The sequence below is a fragment of the Ornithorhynchus anatinus genome, chromosome Y5 (assembly GCF_004115215.2).
Source record: "Ornithorhynchus anatinus isolate Pmale09 chromosome Y5, mOrnAna1.pri.v4, whole genome shotgun sequence".
Classification (NCBI taxonomy): Eukaryota; Metazoa; Chordata; class Mammalia; order Monotremata; family Ornithorhynchidae; genus Ornithorhynchus; species Ornithorhynchus anatinus.
Window position 1 is genome coordinate 2,029,984 of NC_053179.1, and position 18,684 is coordinate 2,048,667.

Genomic DNA, 18,684 nt, shown 5'->3' on the forward strand with positions numbered 1-18,684 from the left:
AGGAGCCATTGGAGATTGAGTGGTTAAAAATAGAAGTTAAGGAAGGGAGGAGGGCGGGGCGATGGTTTTAATAAGGTGAGAGGGAATGGGGTCCGAGGCGCAGGTGGAGGGGGTGGCGCTTGCGAGGAGGGAGGAGATCTCCTCCGAGGATACTGCAGGGAAGGATGGGAAAGTAGGGGAGGGGGTTGGTAGGGGGGAGGGTAGAGGCGGGGGGGTGACTTTGGGGAGCTCAGACCTGATCGTGTTGATTTTCATGAGGAAATAGGTGGCCAGATCATTGGGGGTGAGAGATGGGGGAGGGGGAGGAACAGGGGGCCCAAGGAGAGAGTTAAAGGTCCGGAACAATCGGCGGGGGTGACGGGCATGGGTGTCGATGAGGGAGGAGAAGAAGCTTTGCCTGGCGGAGGAGAGGGCAGAGTTAAGGCAGGAAAGGATAAATTTGAAGTGTATGAGGTCGGCTTGGTGCTTGGACTTTCGCCAGCAGCGCTCAGCAGCTCGAGCATAGGAGCGTAGGAGGCGGACAGAGGAGGTGATCCAGGGCTGTGGGTTAGTGGAGCGAGAGCGGCGGAGGGAAAGGGGGGCGAGAGAGTCGAGATGAGTAGAGAGGGTGGAGTTGAGAGCGGAGACCTGATCATTGAGAGTGGGAAGAGAGGACAGGGCGGCAAGGTGAGGAGAGATGCTTTTGGAAAGACGGATGGGATCGAGAGAGCAGAGGTCTCTGTGGGGCAGTAGTGAAGATTTGCCGGGGGAGGGAGTGTGAGAGATGAGGCAGGTGAGAGGTTATGGTCAGAGAGAGGGATTTCAGAGTTGGTGAAGGAGGAGATAGTGCAGCAGTAGGAGATGACGAGATCGAGGGTGTGACCGAGTCGGTGAGTGGGCGCGGTATGGTGGAGGAGGAGGTCGGCAGAGTCTAGGAGAGATAGCAGGCGAGCGGCAGAGGAGTCGTTGGGTACATCCGTATGGATGTTGAAGTCTCCAAGGATCAGAGTGGGCAGAGAGAAGGAGAGAAGGAAGGTGAGAAAGGGGTCAAGGTGGTTGAAGAAGTCAGAGGTGGGACCGGGAGGGCGGTAGATGACAGCGACAAGTAACTGGAGGGGGTGGTAGAGGCGAATGATATGAGCTTCGAAGGAGGGGAAGGAGAGGGAGGGGGGAGGAGGGATAGTGCGGAAGCGGCAACGGGGCGAGAGGAGGAAGCCGACGCCTCCTCCCTTACCGGTGAGTCTGGGGGAGTGGGAGAAGGAGAGGCCTCCGCTGGAGAGAGCGGCGGCAGAGACCGTGTCTTCGGGAGAGGGCCACGTTTCCGAAAGGGCGAGGAGGAGGAGAGAGCGGGAGAGGAAAAGGTCATGGATGAAAGGTAGTTTACCTGTAATAGAGCGGGGGTTCCAGAGGCCACACTTGAAAGTAGCTGTGGGTGCAAGGGGGAGAGGGGGGGAAGGGTGGGGGGAGGGGAAGGTTTAGATGGGAAGGAGGTGGCGGGGCCCTGGACGGGGAGAGGGGGATGAAGGGTAGCGGTGGAACAAGAGGACTGGAATGGGGCATGGGTGGGGAAGAGAGAAGGGGGGAGGGGTGAAGAGGGTTTGGCGGGGGGAAGAGTAGGAGGGGGAAGAGGGGTAGCGCTGGTAAAGTGGGGTTCTAGGGCGGGAGGGGTGGGGGGAGGAGACAGGGGAGAGAGCGGGAAAGAGCTGAGCAAGAGAGGGGAAGGGGAAGGGGAGGAAGGGGCGGGAGGGGGGAGGGGGGGAAGAGGGACATGGCGAGGCCAGAGAGGTGGGTGGCAGCACTGACAACAATAAACAGTAATAAACGAAATCGGTAATATAGCAACATGATACAGTATGTTACAATACGGTAGTGCTAATATAGCAACATGATACAGTATGATACAACTGGGAAGAGTATGCTGCAACAGAATTAGCATCACATTCCCTGCCCCTGTCAAGCTTGCAGTCAAGAGGAATAGACTGACTTTAATACAAATAAATAAGTAATTTATAATGTATAATCCAAAGATGTGTACATAGGTGCTGTGGGGTTGAGGTAAATATAAAACCCCTAAAGGTCACCAATCCAGGTGCATAGGTGACACAGAAAGGAGAGTATGCTGGGGAAAAGAAAACTTAATTGGGGAAGGATTCTTGGAGGAGATGTGACTTTATTAATGTTTTGAAAGAGCAGCATGGCTCAATGGAAAGAGCCCAGGCTTGGAAATCAGAGGTCATGGGTTCGAGTCCCAGCTCTGCTACTTGTCAGCTGTGTGACTTCGGGCAAGTCACTTAACTTCTCTGTGCCTTAGTTCCCTCATCTGTAAAATGGGGATGAAGACTCTGAGCTGCACGTGGAACAACCTGATCACCTTGTATCCCGCAGCACTTAGAACAGTGCTTTGCATGTAGTAAGCGCTTAACAAATACCAGCATTATTATTATTATTATTATATTATTATTATTATTAAGAGTGGTGGCCACGTATATGTGAAAAGAAAGGGAGAGAATGTGGGAAAGGGCTTGACAGCAAGATAGATGAGATCGGGGCCCACTGAGTATGGTGGCACTAGCAGAGTGTGCAGGCTGGGCTGTAGTAGATCACTGAGGTAATGTAAGATGGGGTGAGCTGATTGAGTGCTTTAAAGCTGTTATCAAGTAGTTTCTGTTCGATGAAGGGTTGGATGAGTAGCCATTGGCGGTGCCTGAGTGACAGTCACATACTGAACGTTTTTGTTGAAAAATGGTCCAAGCAGTAGAGTGAAGTATGGACTGGACTGGGTAGAGCTGAAGGCAGAGAAGCCAGTGAGAAGATATATGCTGTAGTCAAGGGTCGGATGAGTGCTTAGGTCAGCATTGTAGCAATTTGGATGAAGAGGAAAGGGCTGATTTTAACCGGGGTATGAAGGTAGAATCTAGAACATTTGGTGAAAGATTGAATATATGGTTCGAATGAAGGAGATGAGTTGAGGACAACACCAAGGTTATAGACTTGTGAACTCATTACTGCTAATTCTGTTGGATTATACTCTCCCAAATGATTAGTATAGTGTCTGCACACAGTTAGCACTCAATAAATGCAATTGATTGCTTATTAGAAGAGTGATGTTGCCTACAGTGGAAGGACAGGGTTTGGGTGGGAAGATAAGAAGTTCAATTTTGGACATGTTATATTTGAGGTGTCAGTGGGACATTCAGGTAGGGATGTACTGAATGCAGGATAAAATGAGAAAATACAGGGATGGAAAGAGATCTGGGCTGGAGAGGTAGATTTTGGATTCATCCATATAGAGATAGTCGTTGAACCCATGACAGAGAACTAGTTTTCCAAAGCAAGTGAGTGTAGATGGAAAATAGAAGAAGACCTACCGCTGAGTCTTGAGAAACCCCCCACTGTCAAAGGATAGGAGGCAGAGGAGGAAGAAGGAACTGAAGAAGGAACAGTCAGAGATATAAGAGAATCCAGAGAGGACAGAATCAGTGAAGCCAGGATTGGATAAAGTTTCAAGGAGAAGATGGGTTTATTATATTGTTATACTGTCCCAAGCGCTTATCTTTGCACACAATAAGTGCTCAATAAATATGATTATTGATTGAGAAGAGAGTGGTATACAATGACAAAGGCAACTGAGAAGTTTAAGAGGATAAGAGTAGAATAGACTTCATCAGATTTGGTGAGAAAGAAGTCATTGGTTACCTTAGAAAGGGCTGTTTCTGAGAAATGAAGTCAACTCATTGTAGGCAGGGAATATATCTCTTATATTTTATTATACTTTCCCAGGTGCTTACCGTAGTGCTCTGCAAACAGTAAGCACTCAATAAATATGATTGACTTATTAAGTAACAGACGTATTGACTGACTGACAACTTCACTGACAGTGTCCTCTTCTGGTTTTCCTGTCTCTCTGGGCACTTATTCTCTGTTTCTTTTGTGGTCGTTCCCTCTGCCTCTTACCCCCTAAACTGTGGGAGTAAGGCTCAGTTTTAATCCCCTTGTATTTTCTATTATTATTATTATTATTATTGTTATTACTGCTACTATTACCATTTGTTTAATGCTTAGGACAATGCCTAGCACATAGTAGCACTTACAGAGTGCCAGGGATTCTTCTAAGCACTGTACAAAAGTAAAAAATTTAAATTAAAGATCCCTATCTCACAGAGGCTCATAATGTAAATCTAATCACAGAGCTAATATGATCTCTGAATCTCTGAATTTGCTTTGTCGTGTTCATTGACATTTCACTGTTTCGGTCGGAATATATGCAGGACTTTTTCTTTTGTTTGGCAGGTAATAATTGTGGTGTTCGTTACGCACTTAATAATAATAATAATAATGTTGGTATTTGTTAAGCGCTTACTATGTGCAGAGCACTGTTCTAAGCGCTGGAGTAAACACAGGGGAATCAGGTTGTCCCACGTGGGGCTCACAGTCTTAATCCCCATTTTACAGATGAGGGAACTGAGGCACAGAGAAGTGAAGTGACTTGCCCACAGTCACACAGCTGACAAGCGGCAGAGCTGGGATTCGAACTCATGAGCCCTGACTCCAAAGCCCGTGCTCTTTCCACTGCGCCATGCTGCCAGGCACTGAACTGAGTGCTGTACTAAGACAGGTGGAAAATATCATTTGCGATCAAAAGGTGGTGCTTGGTACATTCTTTCAGCAAAAGTAGATCATGGTTGATTTTGCCAATTCCATGTGGTTCATTTAGTTTCCTCATTTGTAAAATTAGGATTAAAGCTATGATCCCCATGTAAGAAAGGGACTCAGTGCTTAGTACAGTGCCTGGTAAATATTAAGCACTTAACAAGTACCACCGTTATTATTGTTATCACTCATTATTATTATTATCATTACACTTACTATTCTTGTAATAGTAATAATGATCTTAAATTTGTGGGTACACACTGGGACAAAACAAGCTTTTTGGGTCAGTATTTTCTAAAATAGATTCAAAATTTGTTGAAAGATTTTTCTGGCATCTTATCAAATTCTGTGTTGGGAGTGACTGACTCAAATACCAAGATCAATTAAGCAGCACTTACTTCCTAGGGTGTATGTATACCGTATATTACTTCATCATTAGACTTGAAGAGTGTATATTTTAGTAAAATTGTATGTTTTATTGCTGGACTTGATTTGAGGGTAGTGAAAGACAAAGAGTTTGAGAAAAAAGATTTTTATATACATGGTTACTAACCTTTTCATTTTTTGGCTTTTGCTTAGCTACTGTGGTATCCATGACCCGGCTTGTGTAGTTTTTTGCATTGCCAGCAAGAAATGGTTCTGTAATGGTCGGGGAAACACTTCTGGCAGGTAGGTGAACGAATAAGTGAATAGTTTAAAAAAAGGGATCTTTTGGGTATTCGAGAATCATTTTTACAAGGTGTAATAACAAAAATTGTTTGAGAAACTTTGTTTTTCTCTATACACCAAGTGATGGGATTTATATTAAAATGCAAGCATGCATGCCTTTATATTGTCTTCAATAGGTCTCTGTAGAAAATGTAATTAAAAGTCTGTTGTAAATATATATGAATATTTAATATGCATACTAATTTATATTTGCACAGTAAATGGCAAATTAAATATAAACTTAAAACTTACTTTTAGGAAGAAGTAAAGTAGGGTGTGCATTTTCAATTTTAAGGGCATAATGAACTTGGAAGAGCATCAAGAGAGCAGAATTTAAGGAGAGAAAAAATGGTAAAGAAAATTAGGAATGGATAGGAACAGAGGAGAAGAAGATTAGAAGGCACTTGAGATGGTAGCTCTATTAGTGTTAACAATTCCTTTGTGCAGGTTCCCTGTCCTGAAGTGTCTATGGACTTGACTCATTTCAGAGGCGACATAGCATAGTGGAAAAATCATGATCTTGGGAGTCCAAACCTGGCTCTGCTGTTTATCTGCTGTGTGACCTTGGGGAATTGGTCTTGGGGATTAAGGCTGTGAGCTTTATTTCAAACAGGGTATTTGACCAACCCGATTGTCCTATGCCTACCAAAGCACTTAGTACAGTGCCTGGCACATGGTAAGTGCATAACAAATATCATTTGTAAAAATTTTCATGTTGATTTTGACAGGAGTTCCTGTCATTATTACTCTTGAAATTGCTTGTTGAATGCACTACATCTTCTTCATATTGGTGCCCAATGAATTAAAATTTACCATACCTGCTTCGTTATTATCATTTTACTTTCTTCCAAAACCTCCTGCGCTACAGTGACTGATATTCATTCCTTCAACCATATTTATTGAGCGCTTGCTGTATTCAGAACACTGTACTAAGCACTTGGTAAATACAGTACAGCAAATCAAGAGAGAAAGACCCTGCCCACAATGGGCTCACAGTCTAGACATGGGGGGACAGATGTCAGTATAAGTAAACAGACATAAACAGACATCAATATAAATAAATAGAATTTTGGATATATACGTAAGTGCTGCGGGGTGGGGAGAGGGAGGAACAGAAAGGTGAGTCAGGGTGATGCAAAAGGGATTGGCAGCTGAGGAAAAGTAGAGCTTAGTCTGAGAAGGCCTCTTGGAGGAGGTTTGCCTTTAGAAGGGCTTTGAAAAGGGGAACAGTAATTGACTCTGGGATTAGAGGAGGAAGGGCGTTCCAGGCCTGAGTTGGATGTGGGCCAGGGATTGGTGGTGAGATGGGTGAGGTATAGATAGGCACATTGAGAAGATTAGACCGGGGGAGCGGATGTGCATGCTGGTTGGAGAAGAAGAGAAGGTAGATGATGTGGGAGGGGGCAAGGTGATGGAGTCCTTTAAAGCCAATAGTGAAGAGGCTTTTTTTGTTTTGTTTTTTGGGGGAATTATTTGTGTGTATTTCGGTGGGTGTGTGGGTTTGTGGTGGTGGATGGAATCTGCCCTTGCTCCTGGAACCAGATGCCAGGTCAGGAGACAGAGAGGACAGTGTTAGTGATGGCAGGGTTGGATAATGTGTCCAGGAGAAGAGAGTGGTCCACAGTGTCAGAGGTTGCTGAGAGGTTGGAGAGGATTATGATGGACTACAGGCCATTGGATTTGACAAGAAGATCATTGGTGTCCTTTGAGAGGGTAGTTTCCATGGGTTAAAGTGGGACAAGGAGAATAGGAAATGGAGATACTGGTTCAAACTTCTCTCTCAAGGAGTTGGGAGAGGAATGGTAAAAGGGAGATGGGTGAAAACTGGAGGGAGCCAAAGGTTTCAGTGTACAGTATTCCCTAGCATTTTTAAAAGCAGTGGGTAAGGAGCCTTGGAAAGTGAATGGTGAAAGATCAAGGTTATGGAGGAAAGAAGAAAAGGGCAAATATTTTGATTAAATGCCAGGGGAGGCATAGACCAAGGGGATAGACTTTTGGAGGAGGTGGGAGATCTCTTGATAGAACATTTGGGAAAGATGGCAGAGTCAGGGATCAATCAGTCAATTGTATTTATTGAGCACTTGTACCGTGTGCAGAGCTTTATACTTCGTGTTTGAGAGAGTACAATAAAATAACATAAGAGTTGGTAGATGCATTCCCTGCCCTCAGTGAACTTACAGTCTAGAGAGGGAGATATATTAATATAAATAAATTATGGGTATTATCAGGGATATAATAAATTACAGATTTAATAAAATATGGCGATATTATGTTTTATGTTTATATTAAATTTGAAATTTAACATGCACATAAATATTAATGAAAATGCATATATAGTTACTATGTGTAATATATAGAGATATAGAGATAATAAATTATTGTTATCGTGAAAATTATTGATAGAATGCTTCGGATATAATGAATGAATTACAGAGATAATAAATTATGGATATGCATTTATAAATAAATTACAGCTCAATCAATCAGTAGTATTTTTTGAGTACTTACTATAATAATAATAATTGCAGTATTTATTAAGCGCTTACAATGTGCCAAGCACTGTTGTAAGTGCTGGGGTATATACAAGGTAAGTAGGTTGTTCCACATGGGTCTCACAGTGTTAATCCCCATTTTACAGATGAGGGAGCTGACGCACAGAGAAGTTAAGTGATTTGCCCAAGGCCACACAGGAGACAAGTGCCAGAGTTGACATTAGAACCCACAACCTCTGACTCCCAAGCCTGGATTCTTTCCTCTAAGCCACACTGCTTCTCTTATGGGCAGAGCATTGTACTAATTGCTTGGGAGAGTACAGAATAACAGAATTAGCAACACATTCCCGCCCATATGAGTTTACAGTCTAGAGGAGGGGGCAGGAGGTGAGAGAGAACAGGGTTAGAAGAGTGAGTTAAAAGTTTGAAAGAGCAGACATGAGCAATGGGTATGGAAATCAATGAGTATGGTTCTAATCTAGGGCTCACATCTTGTCTGCTGTATGTGACCCTGGGCATGTCACTTCATTTCTTGGTTCCTCAATTTCCACATCTGTAAATTACGGATTAAATCCTTTTTTCTCCTACTTAGGCTTTGAGGCCTGAGTGGAATGGAGGTGTGTTTGATCTGATTATTGTGCATCTATACTCACCTCCTCCAAGAGGCCTTCCCAGCCTGGGCTCCTCTTCTCCCTCTACTCCCTCTACCACCCCCCTTCACCTCTCCACATCTTAACCCTCTTTTCCCCCCATTTCCCTCTGCTTCTCCCCCCTCCCTTCCCATCCCCTCAGCACTGTACTCGTCCGCTCGACTGCATATATTTTCATTACCCTATTTATTTTGTTAATGAAATGTACATCGCCTTGATTCTATTTAGTTGCCATTGTTTTTACGAGATGTTCTTCCCCTTGAGGCTGTTTATTGCCATTGTTCTCGTCTGTCCGTCTCCCCCGATTAGACTGTAAGCCCGTCAAACGGCAGGGACTGTCTCTATCTGTTGCCGACTTGTTTATTCCAAGTGCTTAGTACAGTGCTCTGCACATAGTAAGCGCTCAATAAATACTATTGAATGAATGAATGAATGAATCTACCCCAGCATTTAGTACAATGCTGAACACTTAGTAGGTGCTTAACAAATACCACCACAATTGAAAGTACTTTTGAAGTGCTATTAATTAAACACATCTATTTGTTTCTTACCTGGTGACTCCTCTGCCGCCCGCATGCTGTCGCTCCTCAACTCTGCCAACCTCCTGCTCCACCACACCTCGCCAACTCACCAAGTTTGTCACACCCGCGATCTCATCTCCTACCGCTGCACTATCTCCTCCCTCACCAACTCTGAAATCCCTCTCTCAGACCATAACCTTCTCAACTGCCTCCTCTCTCACACTCTCTCCCCCTGCAAATCTCTATTACTCCCCAACAGAGACTTTCGCTCTCTCGATCCCATCCATCTCTCCAAAAGCATCTCTCCTCACCTTGCCTCCCTGTCCTCTCTTCCCATTCTCGATGATCAGGTTACCGCTCTCAGCTCCACCCTCTCTACTCATCTCAATCTCTCGCCCCCCATTCCTCCACCGTCTCGCTCCACTAACTCACAGCCCTGGATCTCTGCCTCTGTCTGCCTTCTTTGCTCTTGTGCTCGAGCTGCTGAGCGTTGCTGGCGAAGGTCCAAGCAACAAGCCAACCATATCCATTGCAGATTTATCCTTTCCTGCCTTAACTTAAGAGAAGCAGCATGGCTCAGTGGAAAGAGCCTGGGCTTGGGAGTCAGAGGTCATGGGTTCTAATCCCGGCTCTGCCGCTTGCCAGCTGGGTGACTTTGGGCAAGTCACTTCACTTCTCTGTGCCTCAGTTACCTCATCTGTAAAATGGGGATTAAAACTGTGAGCCCCGTGTGGGACTACCTGACCACCTTGTATCCCCCAGCGCTTAGAACAGTGCTTTGCACATAGTAAGCGCTTAACAAATACCACCACTTACTTAACTCTGCCCTCTCCTCCTGGCAAAACTACTTTTCTTCCCTCATTGACGCCCCTACCCGTCACCCCCGCCAATTGTTCCGGACTTTTAATTCTCTCCTCAGTCCCCTGTTCCTCCCCCTCCCCCATCCCTCACCCCCAACGATCTGGCCACCTACTTCATCACAAAAATTAACACAAGTCTGAGCTCCCCAAAGTCACACCTCCCCTTCTGCTCCCCACTCCCTCCCATCCCTCTCCCCTACTTTCCCATCCTTCCCTGCAGTATCCTCAGAGGAGATCTCCTCCCTCCTCGCAAGTGCCACCCCCTCCACCTGTCCTTCGGACCTCATTCCCCCTCACCTGATAAAAACCATCGCCCCTGCCCTCCTCCCCTCCTTCAATCTTTAACCACTCACTCTCCAATAGCTTGTTCCCTTCTGCCTTCAAACATGCCCATGACTCCACCATCCTAAAAAAACCTTCTTTCTACCCCAACTCCTAGAACTCGTAGAACGAGTTGTCTACACTTGCTGCCTAGAATTCCTTAACTCCCATTCTCTCCTGGACACCCTCCAATCTGGCTTCCATCCCCTCCACTCTACCGGGACTGCTCTAGAGACCCATGACCTCCTTTTTGCCAAATCCAGTGGCTCCTACTCTATCTTAATCCTCCTTGACCTCTAAGCTGCCTTTGAAACTGTAGACCATCCCCTTCTCCTCCACACCTTATCTCACCTTGGCTTCACAGACTCTGTCCTCTCCCGGTTCTCCTCTTATCTCTCTGGCCGGTCATTCTCGGTCTCCTTCGCAGGCTCCTCCTCCGCCCCCATCCTCTAACTATTGGGGTTCCTCAAGGGTCAGTTCTTAGCCCTCTTCTGTTCTCCATCTATCCTCACTCCCTTGGTGACCTCATTCGCTCTCACGGCTTCAACTATCATCTCTATGCAGATGACATGCAAATCTACATCTTTGCCCCTGTTCTCTCCCCCTCCCTTCAGGCTCATATCTCCTCCTGCCTCCAGGACGTCTCTACCTGAATGTCTGCCCGCCACCTAAAACTCAACATGGCCAAAACTGAGCTCCTCATATCTTCACCTCCCAAGCCCTGTCCTCTTCCTGACTTCCCTATCACTGTGGATGGTACGACCATCCTTCTCGTCTCTCAAGCCCACAACCTCGCTGTCATCTTTGATTTGGCTGTTGTTCACCCCACACCTGCCGATTTCGCCTTTACAGTATTGTCAAGATCCGCCATTTCTTTTCCGTCCAAACGGCTATCTTAGTGGTACAGACTCTCATAATATACCGGCTGGATTATTGTGTCAGCCTTCTCTCTGATCTCCCTTCCTCCTGTCTCTCTCCACTCCAGTCTATTCTTCATTCTGCTGCTCGGCTCATCTTCTTGCAGGAACGCTCTGGGCATGTCACTCCCCTTCTTAAAAACCTCCAGTGGTTGCCTATTAACCTGCACACGAAACAGAAACTCCTCACTCTGGGCTTCAAGGCTCTCCATCACCTTGCCCCCTCCTATCTCACCTCCCTTCTCTCTTTCCACTGTCCACCCCATACAATCCCTTCTCTGCCGCTCCCCTCCTCTCTGTCGCCCGTTCACGCCTATTCCATCTCTGTCGGGGAGTAATAGAGATTTGCAGGGGGAGAGAGTGTGAGAGAGGAGGCAGTTGAGAAGGTTATGGTCTGAGAGAGGGATTTCAGAGTTGGTGAGGGAGGAGATAGTGCAGCGGTAGGAGATGAGATCGCGGGTGTGACAAACTTGGTGAGTTGGCGAGGTGTGGTGGAGCAGGAGGTTGGCAGAGTTGAGGAGCGACAGCATGCGGGCGGCAGAGGAGTCACCAGGTAAGAAACAAATAGATGTGTTTAATTAATAGCACTTCAAAAGTACTTTCAATTGTGGTGGTATTTGTTAAGCACCTACTAAGTGTTCAGCATTGTACTAAATGCTGGGGTAGATTCATTCATTCATTCATTCAATAGTATTTATTGAGCGCTTACTATGTGCAGAGCACTGTACTAAGCGCTTGGAATAAACAAGTCGGCAACAGATAGAGACAGTCCCTGCCGTTTGACGGGCTTACAGTCTGATCGGGGGAGACGGACAGACGAGAACAGTGGCAATAAATAGAGTCAAGGGGAAGAACATCTCGTAAAAACAATGGCAACTAAATAGAATCAAGGCGATGTACATTTCATTAACAAAATAAATAGGGTAATGAAAATATATGCAGTCGAGCGGACGAGTACAGTGCTGAGGGGATGGGAAGGGAGAGGAGGAGGAGCAGAGGGAAATGGGGGGAAAAGAGGGTTAAGCTGCGGAGAGGTGAGGGGGGGGTGGTAGAGGGAGTAGAGGGAGAAGAGGAGCTCAGTCTGGGAAGGCCTCTTGGAGGAGGTGAGTTTTAAGTAGGGTTTTGAAGAGGGGAAGAGAATTAGTTTGGCGGAAGTGAGGAAGGGAGGCATTCCAGGACCGCAGGAGGATGTGGCCCAAGGGTCGACGGCGGGATAGGCGAGACCCAGGAACGGTGAGGAGGTGGATGGTCCACAGTGTCAAAGGCAGCAGAGAGGTCAAGGAGGATCAGAATGGAGTAGGAACCATTGGATTTGGCAAGAAGGAGATCATGGGTGACCTTAGAGAGAGCAGTCTCAGTAGAGTGGAGGGGACGGAAGCCAAATTGGAGGGGGTCAAGGAGAGAATGGGAGTTAAGGAATTCTAAGCAGCGATTGTAGATGACTCATTCTAGGATTTTGGAAAGGATGGGTAGTAGGGAGATAGGGTGATAACTGGAAGGGGAAGTGGGGTCGAGAGCGGGTTTTTTTAGGATGGGGGAGATGTGGGCATGTTTGAAGGCAGCGGGGAAGGAGCCCTTGGAGATTGAGTGGTTAAAAATAGAAGTTAAGGAAGGGAGGAGGGCAGGGGTGATGTTTTTTATAAGGTAAGCGGGAATGGGGTCCAAGGCGCCGGTGGAGGGGGTGGCACTTGAGAGGAGGGAGGAGATCTCCTCTGAAGATACTGCAGGGAAGGAAGGAAAAGTAGAGGAGAGGGTTGATGGGGGAGAGGGGAGAGGCGGAGGGGTGACTTTGGGGAGCTCAGACCTGATTGTGTTAATTTACATGAGGAAATAGGTGGCCAGATCGTTGGGGGTGATAGATGGGGGAGGGGGAGGAACAGGGGGCCTAAGGAGAGAGTTAAAGGTCCGGAACAATCGGCGGGGGTGATGGGCATGGGTGTCGATGAGGGAGGAGAAGAGGTTTTGCCTGGCGGAGGAAAGGGCAGAGTTAAGGCAGGAAAGCATAAATTTGAAGTGTGTGAGGTCGGTTTGGTGCTTGGACTTTCGCCAGCAGCGCTCGGCAGCTCGAGCATAGGAGCGTAGGAGGCGGACAGAGGAGGTGATCCAGGGCTGTGGGTTAGTGGAGCGAGAGTGGCGGACGGAAAAGGGAGCGAGAGAGTCGAGATGAGTAGAGAGGGTGGAGTTGAGAGCGGAGACCTGATCATCGAGAGTGGGAAGTGAGGACAGGGCGGCAAGGTGAGGAGAGATGCTTTTGGAAAGATGGATGGGATCGAGAGAGCGGAGGTCTCTATGGGCCAGTAGCGAAGATTTGCAGGGGGAGGGAGTGTGAGAGATGAGGCAGGTGAGAAGGTTATGGTCAGAGAGAGGGATTTCAGAGTTGGTGAAGGAGGAGATAGTGCAGTGGTAGGAGATGACGAGATCGAGGGTGTGACCGAGTCGGTGAGTGGGCGCGGTATGGTGGAGCAAGAGGTCGGCAGAGTCTAGGAGAGTTAGCAGACGGGCGGCAGAGGAGTCATCAGGATGGCCTATTCCGCCATCAACCCCTGGGCCACGTCCTCCCACTGTTCTGGAATGCCCTCCCTCCTCAACTCCACCAAACTAACTCTCTTCCCCTCTTCAAAGCCCTACTGAGAGCTCACCTCCTCTAAGAGGCCTTCCAAGACTGAGCTTCCCCTTTCCCTCTGCTGCCTCTCTGCCACCCCTTCACCTCCCCGCAGCTAAGTCCCCTTTCCCCGCTTTCCCTCTGCTCCTCACCCTCTCCCTTTCCCTCCCCTCAGCACTGTGCTTATTCGTTTATATTTTTATTACCCTGTTTATTTTGTTAAAGAGGTGTACATCCCCTTGGTTCTATTTATTGCGATTAAGTTGTTTTGTTTTTATCTGTCTGTCTCCCCCGATTAGACTGTAAGTCACTGGAGCCAGGATTGTCTCTAACAGTTGCTGAATTGTACATTCCAAGTGCTTAGTACGGTGCTCTGCACATACGTAGCTTTCAGTACATGGAATGAATCTGTTTCAGCCTCTGTACTTAGTGATCCTAGTTCTTATGTAAAGTTAGTCCTTTTTAAAGATTGGAATTGATTATGTATGTTCTTTTGTTTCAGCCACATTGTAAATCATCTGGTAAGAGCAAAATGCAAAGAGGTGACCCTCCACAAAGATGGTCCCCTAGGAGAAACTGTTTTAGAGTGTTACAACTGTGGATGCCGTAATGTGTTCCTTCTTGGCTTCATTCCTGCCAAGGCTGATTCAGTAGTTGTACTACTATGCAGGTGAGAAAATAATTTTGGTGCATGTTATTAAATATATTATAAAGCAGATTACTCTTTTTGGACACTGGTTTATATTTAGTTTCCTTCTTAGGGTGGCAGTTTAAATAGAGACATAAAACATACACTGTTCCACTGACATTAAGCCCATTCATTTATGCTAATTCTTCCTACTCCCATCCTTTTTCAGTGGTATTTATTAACCACTTACTATGTGCAGAGCACTGTACTAAGCACTTGGAATGTACAAATCGGCAACAGATAGACAGTCCCTGCCCACTGTTGGTCTTACAGTCTAATTGGGGGAGACAGACGGACAAAACAGTAGTAATAAGTAGAATCAAGGGGATGTACATCTCTTTAAAACAACAGCAATAAGTAGAATCAAGGGGATGTACATCTCATTAACAAAATAAATAGGGTAATAAAAATATGTACAAATGAGCGGATGAGCACAGTGCTGAGGGGAGGGGAAGGGAGAGGGGGAGGAGCAGAGGGAAAGGGGGGAAGGGGGCTTAGCTGAGGGGAGGTGAAGGGGGGTAGAAAGGGAGCACAGGGGAAAGGGGGAGCACAGTCTGGGAAGGCCTCTTGGAGTAGGTGAGCTCTCAGTATGGCTTTGAAGAGGGGAAGAGGATTAATTTGGCAGCGGTGAGGAGGGAGGGCATTCCAGGACAGTGGGAGGACGTGGGCCAGGGGTTGACGGCGGGATAGGCGAGAATGGGGGATGGTGAGGAGGTGGGCAACAGAGGAGCGGAGCATGTGGGGTGGGCAGTGGAAAGAGAAGGGAGGAGAGGTAGGAGGGGGCAAGGTTATGGAGAGCCTTGAAGCCTAGAGTGAGAAGTTTTTGTTTTGTGCGGGGGTTGATAGGCAACCACTGGGCCGGGATATTATGAGAGCCCGTAATAGTAAGATAGTCGTTCGCGTGGAAAGGAAAGGGTGGATCTTGGCGATATTATAAAGGTGAGACTGGCATGTCTTGGTGACGGATTGGATATGTGGGGTGAATGAGAGATGACATCGAGGTTGTGGGCTTGAGAGACAGGAAGGATGGTCATACCATCCGCAGTGAAAGAGAAGTCAGGAAGAGGACAGGGCTTGGGAGGTGAAGGTAAGGAGCTCAGTTTGGCCATGTTGAGTTTTAGGTGGCGGGCAGACATCCCAGTCCTCTCCCAGACTTCTCTATCACCCTGGATGGCACGACCATCCTTCCCGTCTCTCAGGCCCGCAATCTCGGTGTCATCCTTGACTCGTCTCTCTCGTTTACCCCACACATCCTATCCGTTACCAAGACCTGCCGGTTTCACCTTTACAATATTGCCAAGATCCGCCCTTTCCTCTCCACCCAAACGGCTACCTTACTGTTACGGGCTCTCGTTATATCCCGGCTAGACTACTGTGTCAGCCTTCTCTCTGACCTCCCTTCCTCCTCTCTCGCCCCGCTCCAGTCTGTTCTTCACTCCGCTGCCCGGCTCATCTTCCTGCAGAAACGATCTGGGCATGTCACTCCCCTTCTTAAACAACTCCAGTGGTTGCCTATCGACCTCCGCTCCAAACAAAAACTCCTCACTCTAGGCTTCAAGGCTCTCCATCACCTTGCCCCTTCCTACCTCTTCTCCCTTCTCTCTTTCTACCACCCACCCCGCATGCTCCGCTCCTCTGCCGCCCACCACCTCACCGTCCCTCAGTCTCACCTATCCCGCCGTCGACTCCTGGGCCACGTCCTCCCGCGGTCCTGGAACGCCCTCCCTCCTCACCTCCACCAAACTGATTCTCTTCCCCTCTTCAAAACCCTACTTAAAACTCACCTCCTCCAAGAGGCCTTCCCAGACTGAGCTCCTTTTCTCCCTCTACTCCCTCTACCACCCCCCTTTACCTCTCCGCAGCTAAACCCTCTTTTCCCCCTTTCCCTCTGCTCCTCCACCTCTCCCTTCCCATCCCCACAGCACTGTACTCGTCTGCTCAACTGTATATATTTCCATTACCCTATTTATTTTGTTAATGAATAGTACATTACCTTGATTCTATTTAGTTGCCATTGTTTTTACAAGATGTTCTTCCCCTTGACTCTATTTATTGCCATTGTTCTTGTCTGTCCGTCTCCTCCGATTAGACCGTAAGCCCGTCAAACGGCAGGGACTGTCTCTATCTGTTGCCGACTTGTTCATTCCAAGCGCTTAGTACAGTGCTCTGCACATAGTAAACGCTCAATAAATACTATTGAATGAATGAAAGGTAGAGGCGTCCTGGAGGCAGGAGGAGATAGGAGCCTGAAGGGACAGGGAGAGGATGGGCAGAGATGTAGATTTGCATGTCATCTGCATAGAAATGATAGTTGAAGCCGTGAGAGCGAATGAGTTCACCAAAGGAGTGAGGATGGGTGGAGAACAGAAGAGGGCCAAGAAGTGTCCATTGAGGAACCCCAACAGTTAGAGGATGGGGGCGGAGGAGGAGCCTGCGAAGGAGACCGAAAATGAATGGCCAGAGAGATAAGAGGAGAACCAGGAGAGGACAGAGTCTGTGAAGCCAAGGTGAGTTAAGGTGTGGAGGTGAAGGGGGTGGTCTACAGTGTCAAAGGCAGCTGAAAAATCAAGAAGGGTTAGGATAGAGTAGGAGCCAATGGATTTGGCAAGAAGGGTGACCTTAGAGAAAGCAGTCTCGATAGAATGGAGGGGATAGAAGCCAGATTGGAGGATGTCCAGGAGAGAATGGGAGTTAAGGAATTCTAAGCAGCGAGTTTAGACAACTCGTTTTAGGATCTTGGAAAGGAAGGGTAGTAGGGAGATGGGGTGATAACTGGAAGGGGAACTAGGGTCGAGAGGTTTTTTTAGGAAGGGGGAGACACGGGCATGTTTGAAGGCAGAGGGGAACAAGCCATTGGAGAGTGAGTGGTTAAAGATAGAAGGAGGGGAGGAGTGCAGGGGCGATGGTTTTTATAAGATGAGTGGGAATGAGCCCGAAGCACAGGTGGAGAGGGTGGCACTTGCGAGGAGGGAGGAGATCTCCTCTGAGGATACTGCAGGGAAGGATGGGAAATTAGGGGAGAGGGTTGGGAGTTGGGGGGAAGCAGAAGGAGGAGGTGTGACTGTGGGGAGCTCAGACCTGATTGTGTTAATTCTTGTGATGAAGTAGGTGGCCAGATCGTAGGGGGTGAGGAATGGGGGAGGAGGAGGAACCGGGGGCCTGAGGAGAGAATTAAAAGTCCGGAACAGTTGGCGGGGGTGACTGACATGGCTGTCAATGAGGGAAGAAAAGAAGTTTTGCCTGGTGGAGGAGAGGGCAGAGTTAAGGCAGGAAAGGATAAATTTGAAATGGTTAAGATTGGCATGGTGCTTGAACCTTCGCCAGCAGCGCTCGGCAGCTTGAGCATAGGAGCGTATGAGGCGGACAGAGGCAGTGACCCAGGGCTCTGAGTTAGTGGAGCGAGAGGGGCAGAGGAATGGGGGACGAGAGAGTTGAGATGAGTAGAGAGGGTGGAGCTGAGAACGGTAATCTGATCGTCGAAAGTGGGAAGAGAGAACGGGGGGCTAGGTGGGGAGAGATGGTACCAAGAGAGCGGAGGTCTCTGTCGGGGAGTAATACAGATTTGCAGGGGGAGAGAGTGTGAGAGAGGAGGCAGGTGAGAAGGTTATGGTCTGAAAGAGGGATTTCAGAGTTGGTGAGGGAGGAGATAATGCAGCGGTAGGAGATGACGAGATCCAGGGTGTGACGAAGTAGGTGAGTTGGGAAGGTGTGGTGGAGTAGGAGGTTGGCAGAGTCGAGGAGTGATAGCAGGCAGGCTGTAGAGGAGTCACCAGGTACATCCATGTGGATGTTGAAGTCTCCGAGGATCAGAGTGAGCAGAGAGAAGGAGAGAAGGAAGGTGAGAAAGGGGTCAAGGTGGTTGAAGAAGTTGGTGGTTGGAGCAGGAGGGCAGAAGATGATGGCTATAAGTATCTGGAGGGGGTGGTAGAGGCGAATGATATGGGCTTCAAAGGAGGGGAAGGAGAGGGAAGGGGGAGGAGGGATAGTGCGGAAGTGGCATCGGGGTGAGAGAATGAAGCTAACGCCTCCTCCCTTTCTGGTGAGTCTCGGGGAGTGAGAGAAGGAGAGGCCTCCGCTGGAGAGAGCAGCGGCAGAGACCATGTCTTCAGGAATGAACCAGGTTTCCCTAAGGGTGAGGAGGAGGAGAGAGATAGGGAAAGGTCATGGATGAAAGGTAGTTTATCTGTAATGGAGCGGGGGGTTCCAGAGGCCACACTTGAAAGTAGCTGTGGCTGCTAGGCAGGGAAAAGGAGGGGAGCCGGGGGAGGGGAGGGTTTGGATGGGAACGAGGTGGCA

The 18,684-nt window shown here is 47.9% G+C and overlaps 1 protein-coding gene across 3 annotated transcripts in view; it reads left to right on the forward strand.

The window, feature by feature from the left end:
* LOC114808759 (regulator of nonsense transcripts 1-like) overlaps positions 1 to 18,684 on the forward strand; it is a 135,372-nt gene that overhangs the window by 17,743 nt on the left and 98,945 nt on the right. For all 3 annotated transcript variants that reach the window (XM_029056603.2, XM_029056602.2, XM_029056604.2), the window contains exons 3-4: positions 5,209 to 5,298; positions 14,203 to 14,370. In XM_029056603.2, the coding sequence (XP_028912436.1) occupies positions 5,209 to 5,298; positions 14,203 to 14,370 (258 nt within the window). The remainder of the gene's footprint in view (positions 1 to 5,208; positions 5,299 to 14,202; positions 14,371 to 18,684) is intronic.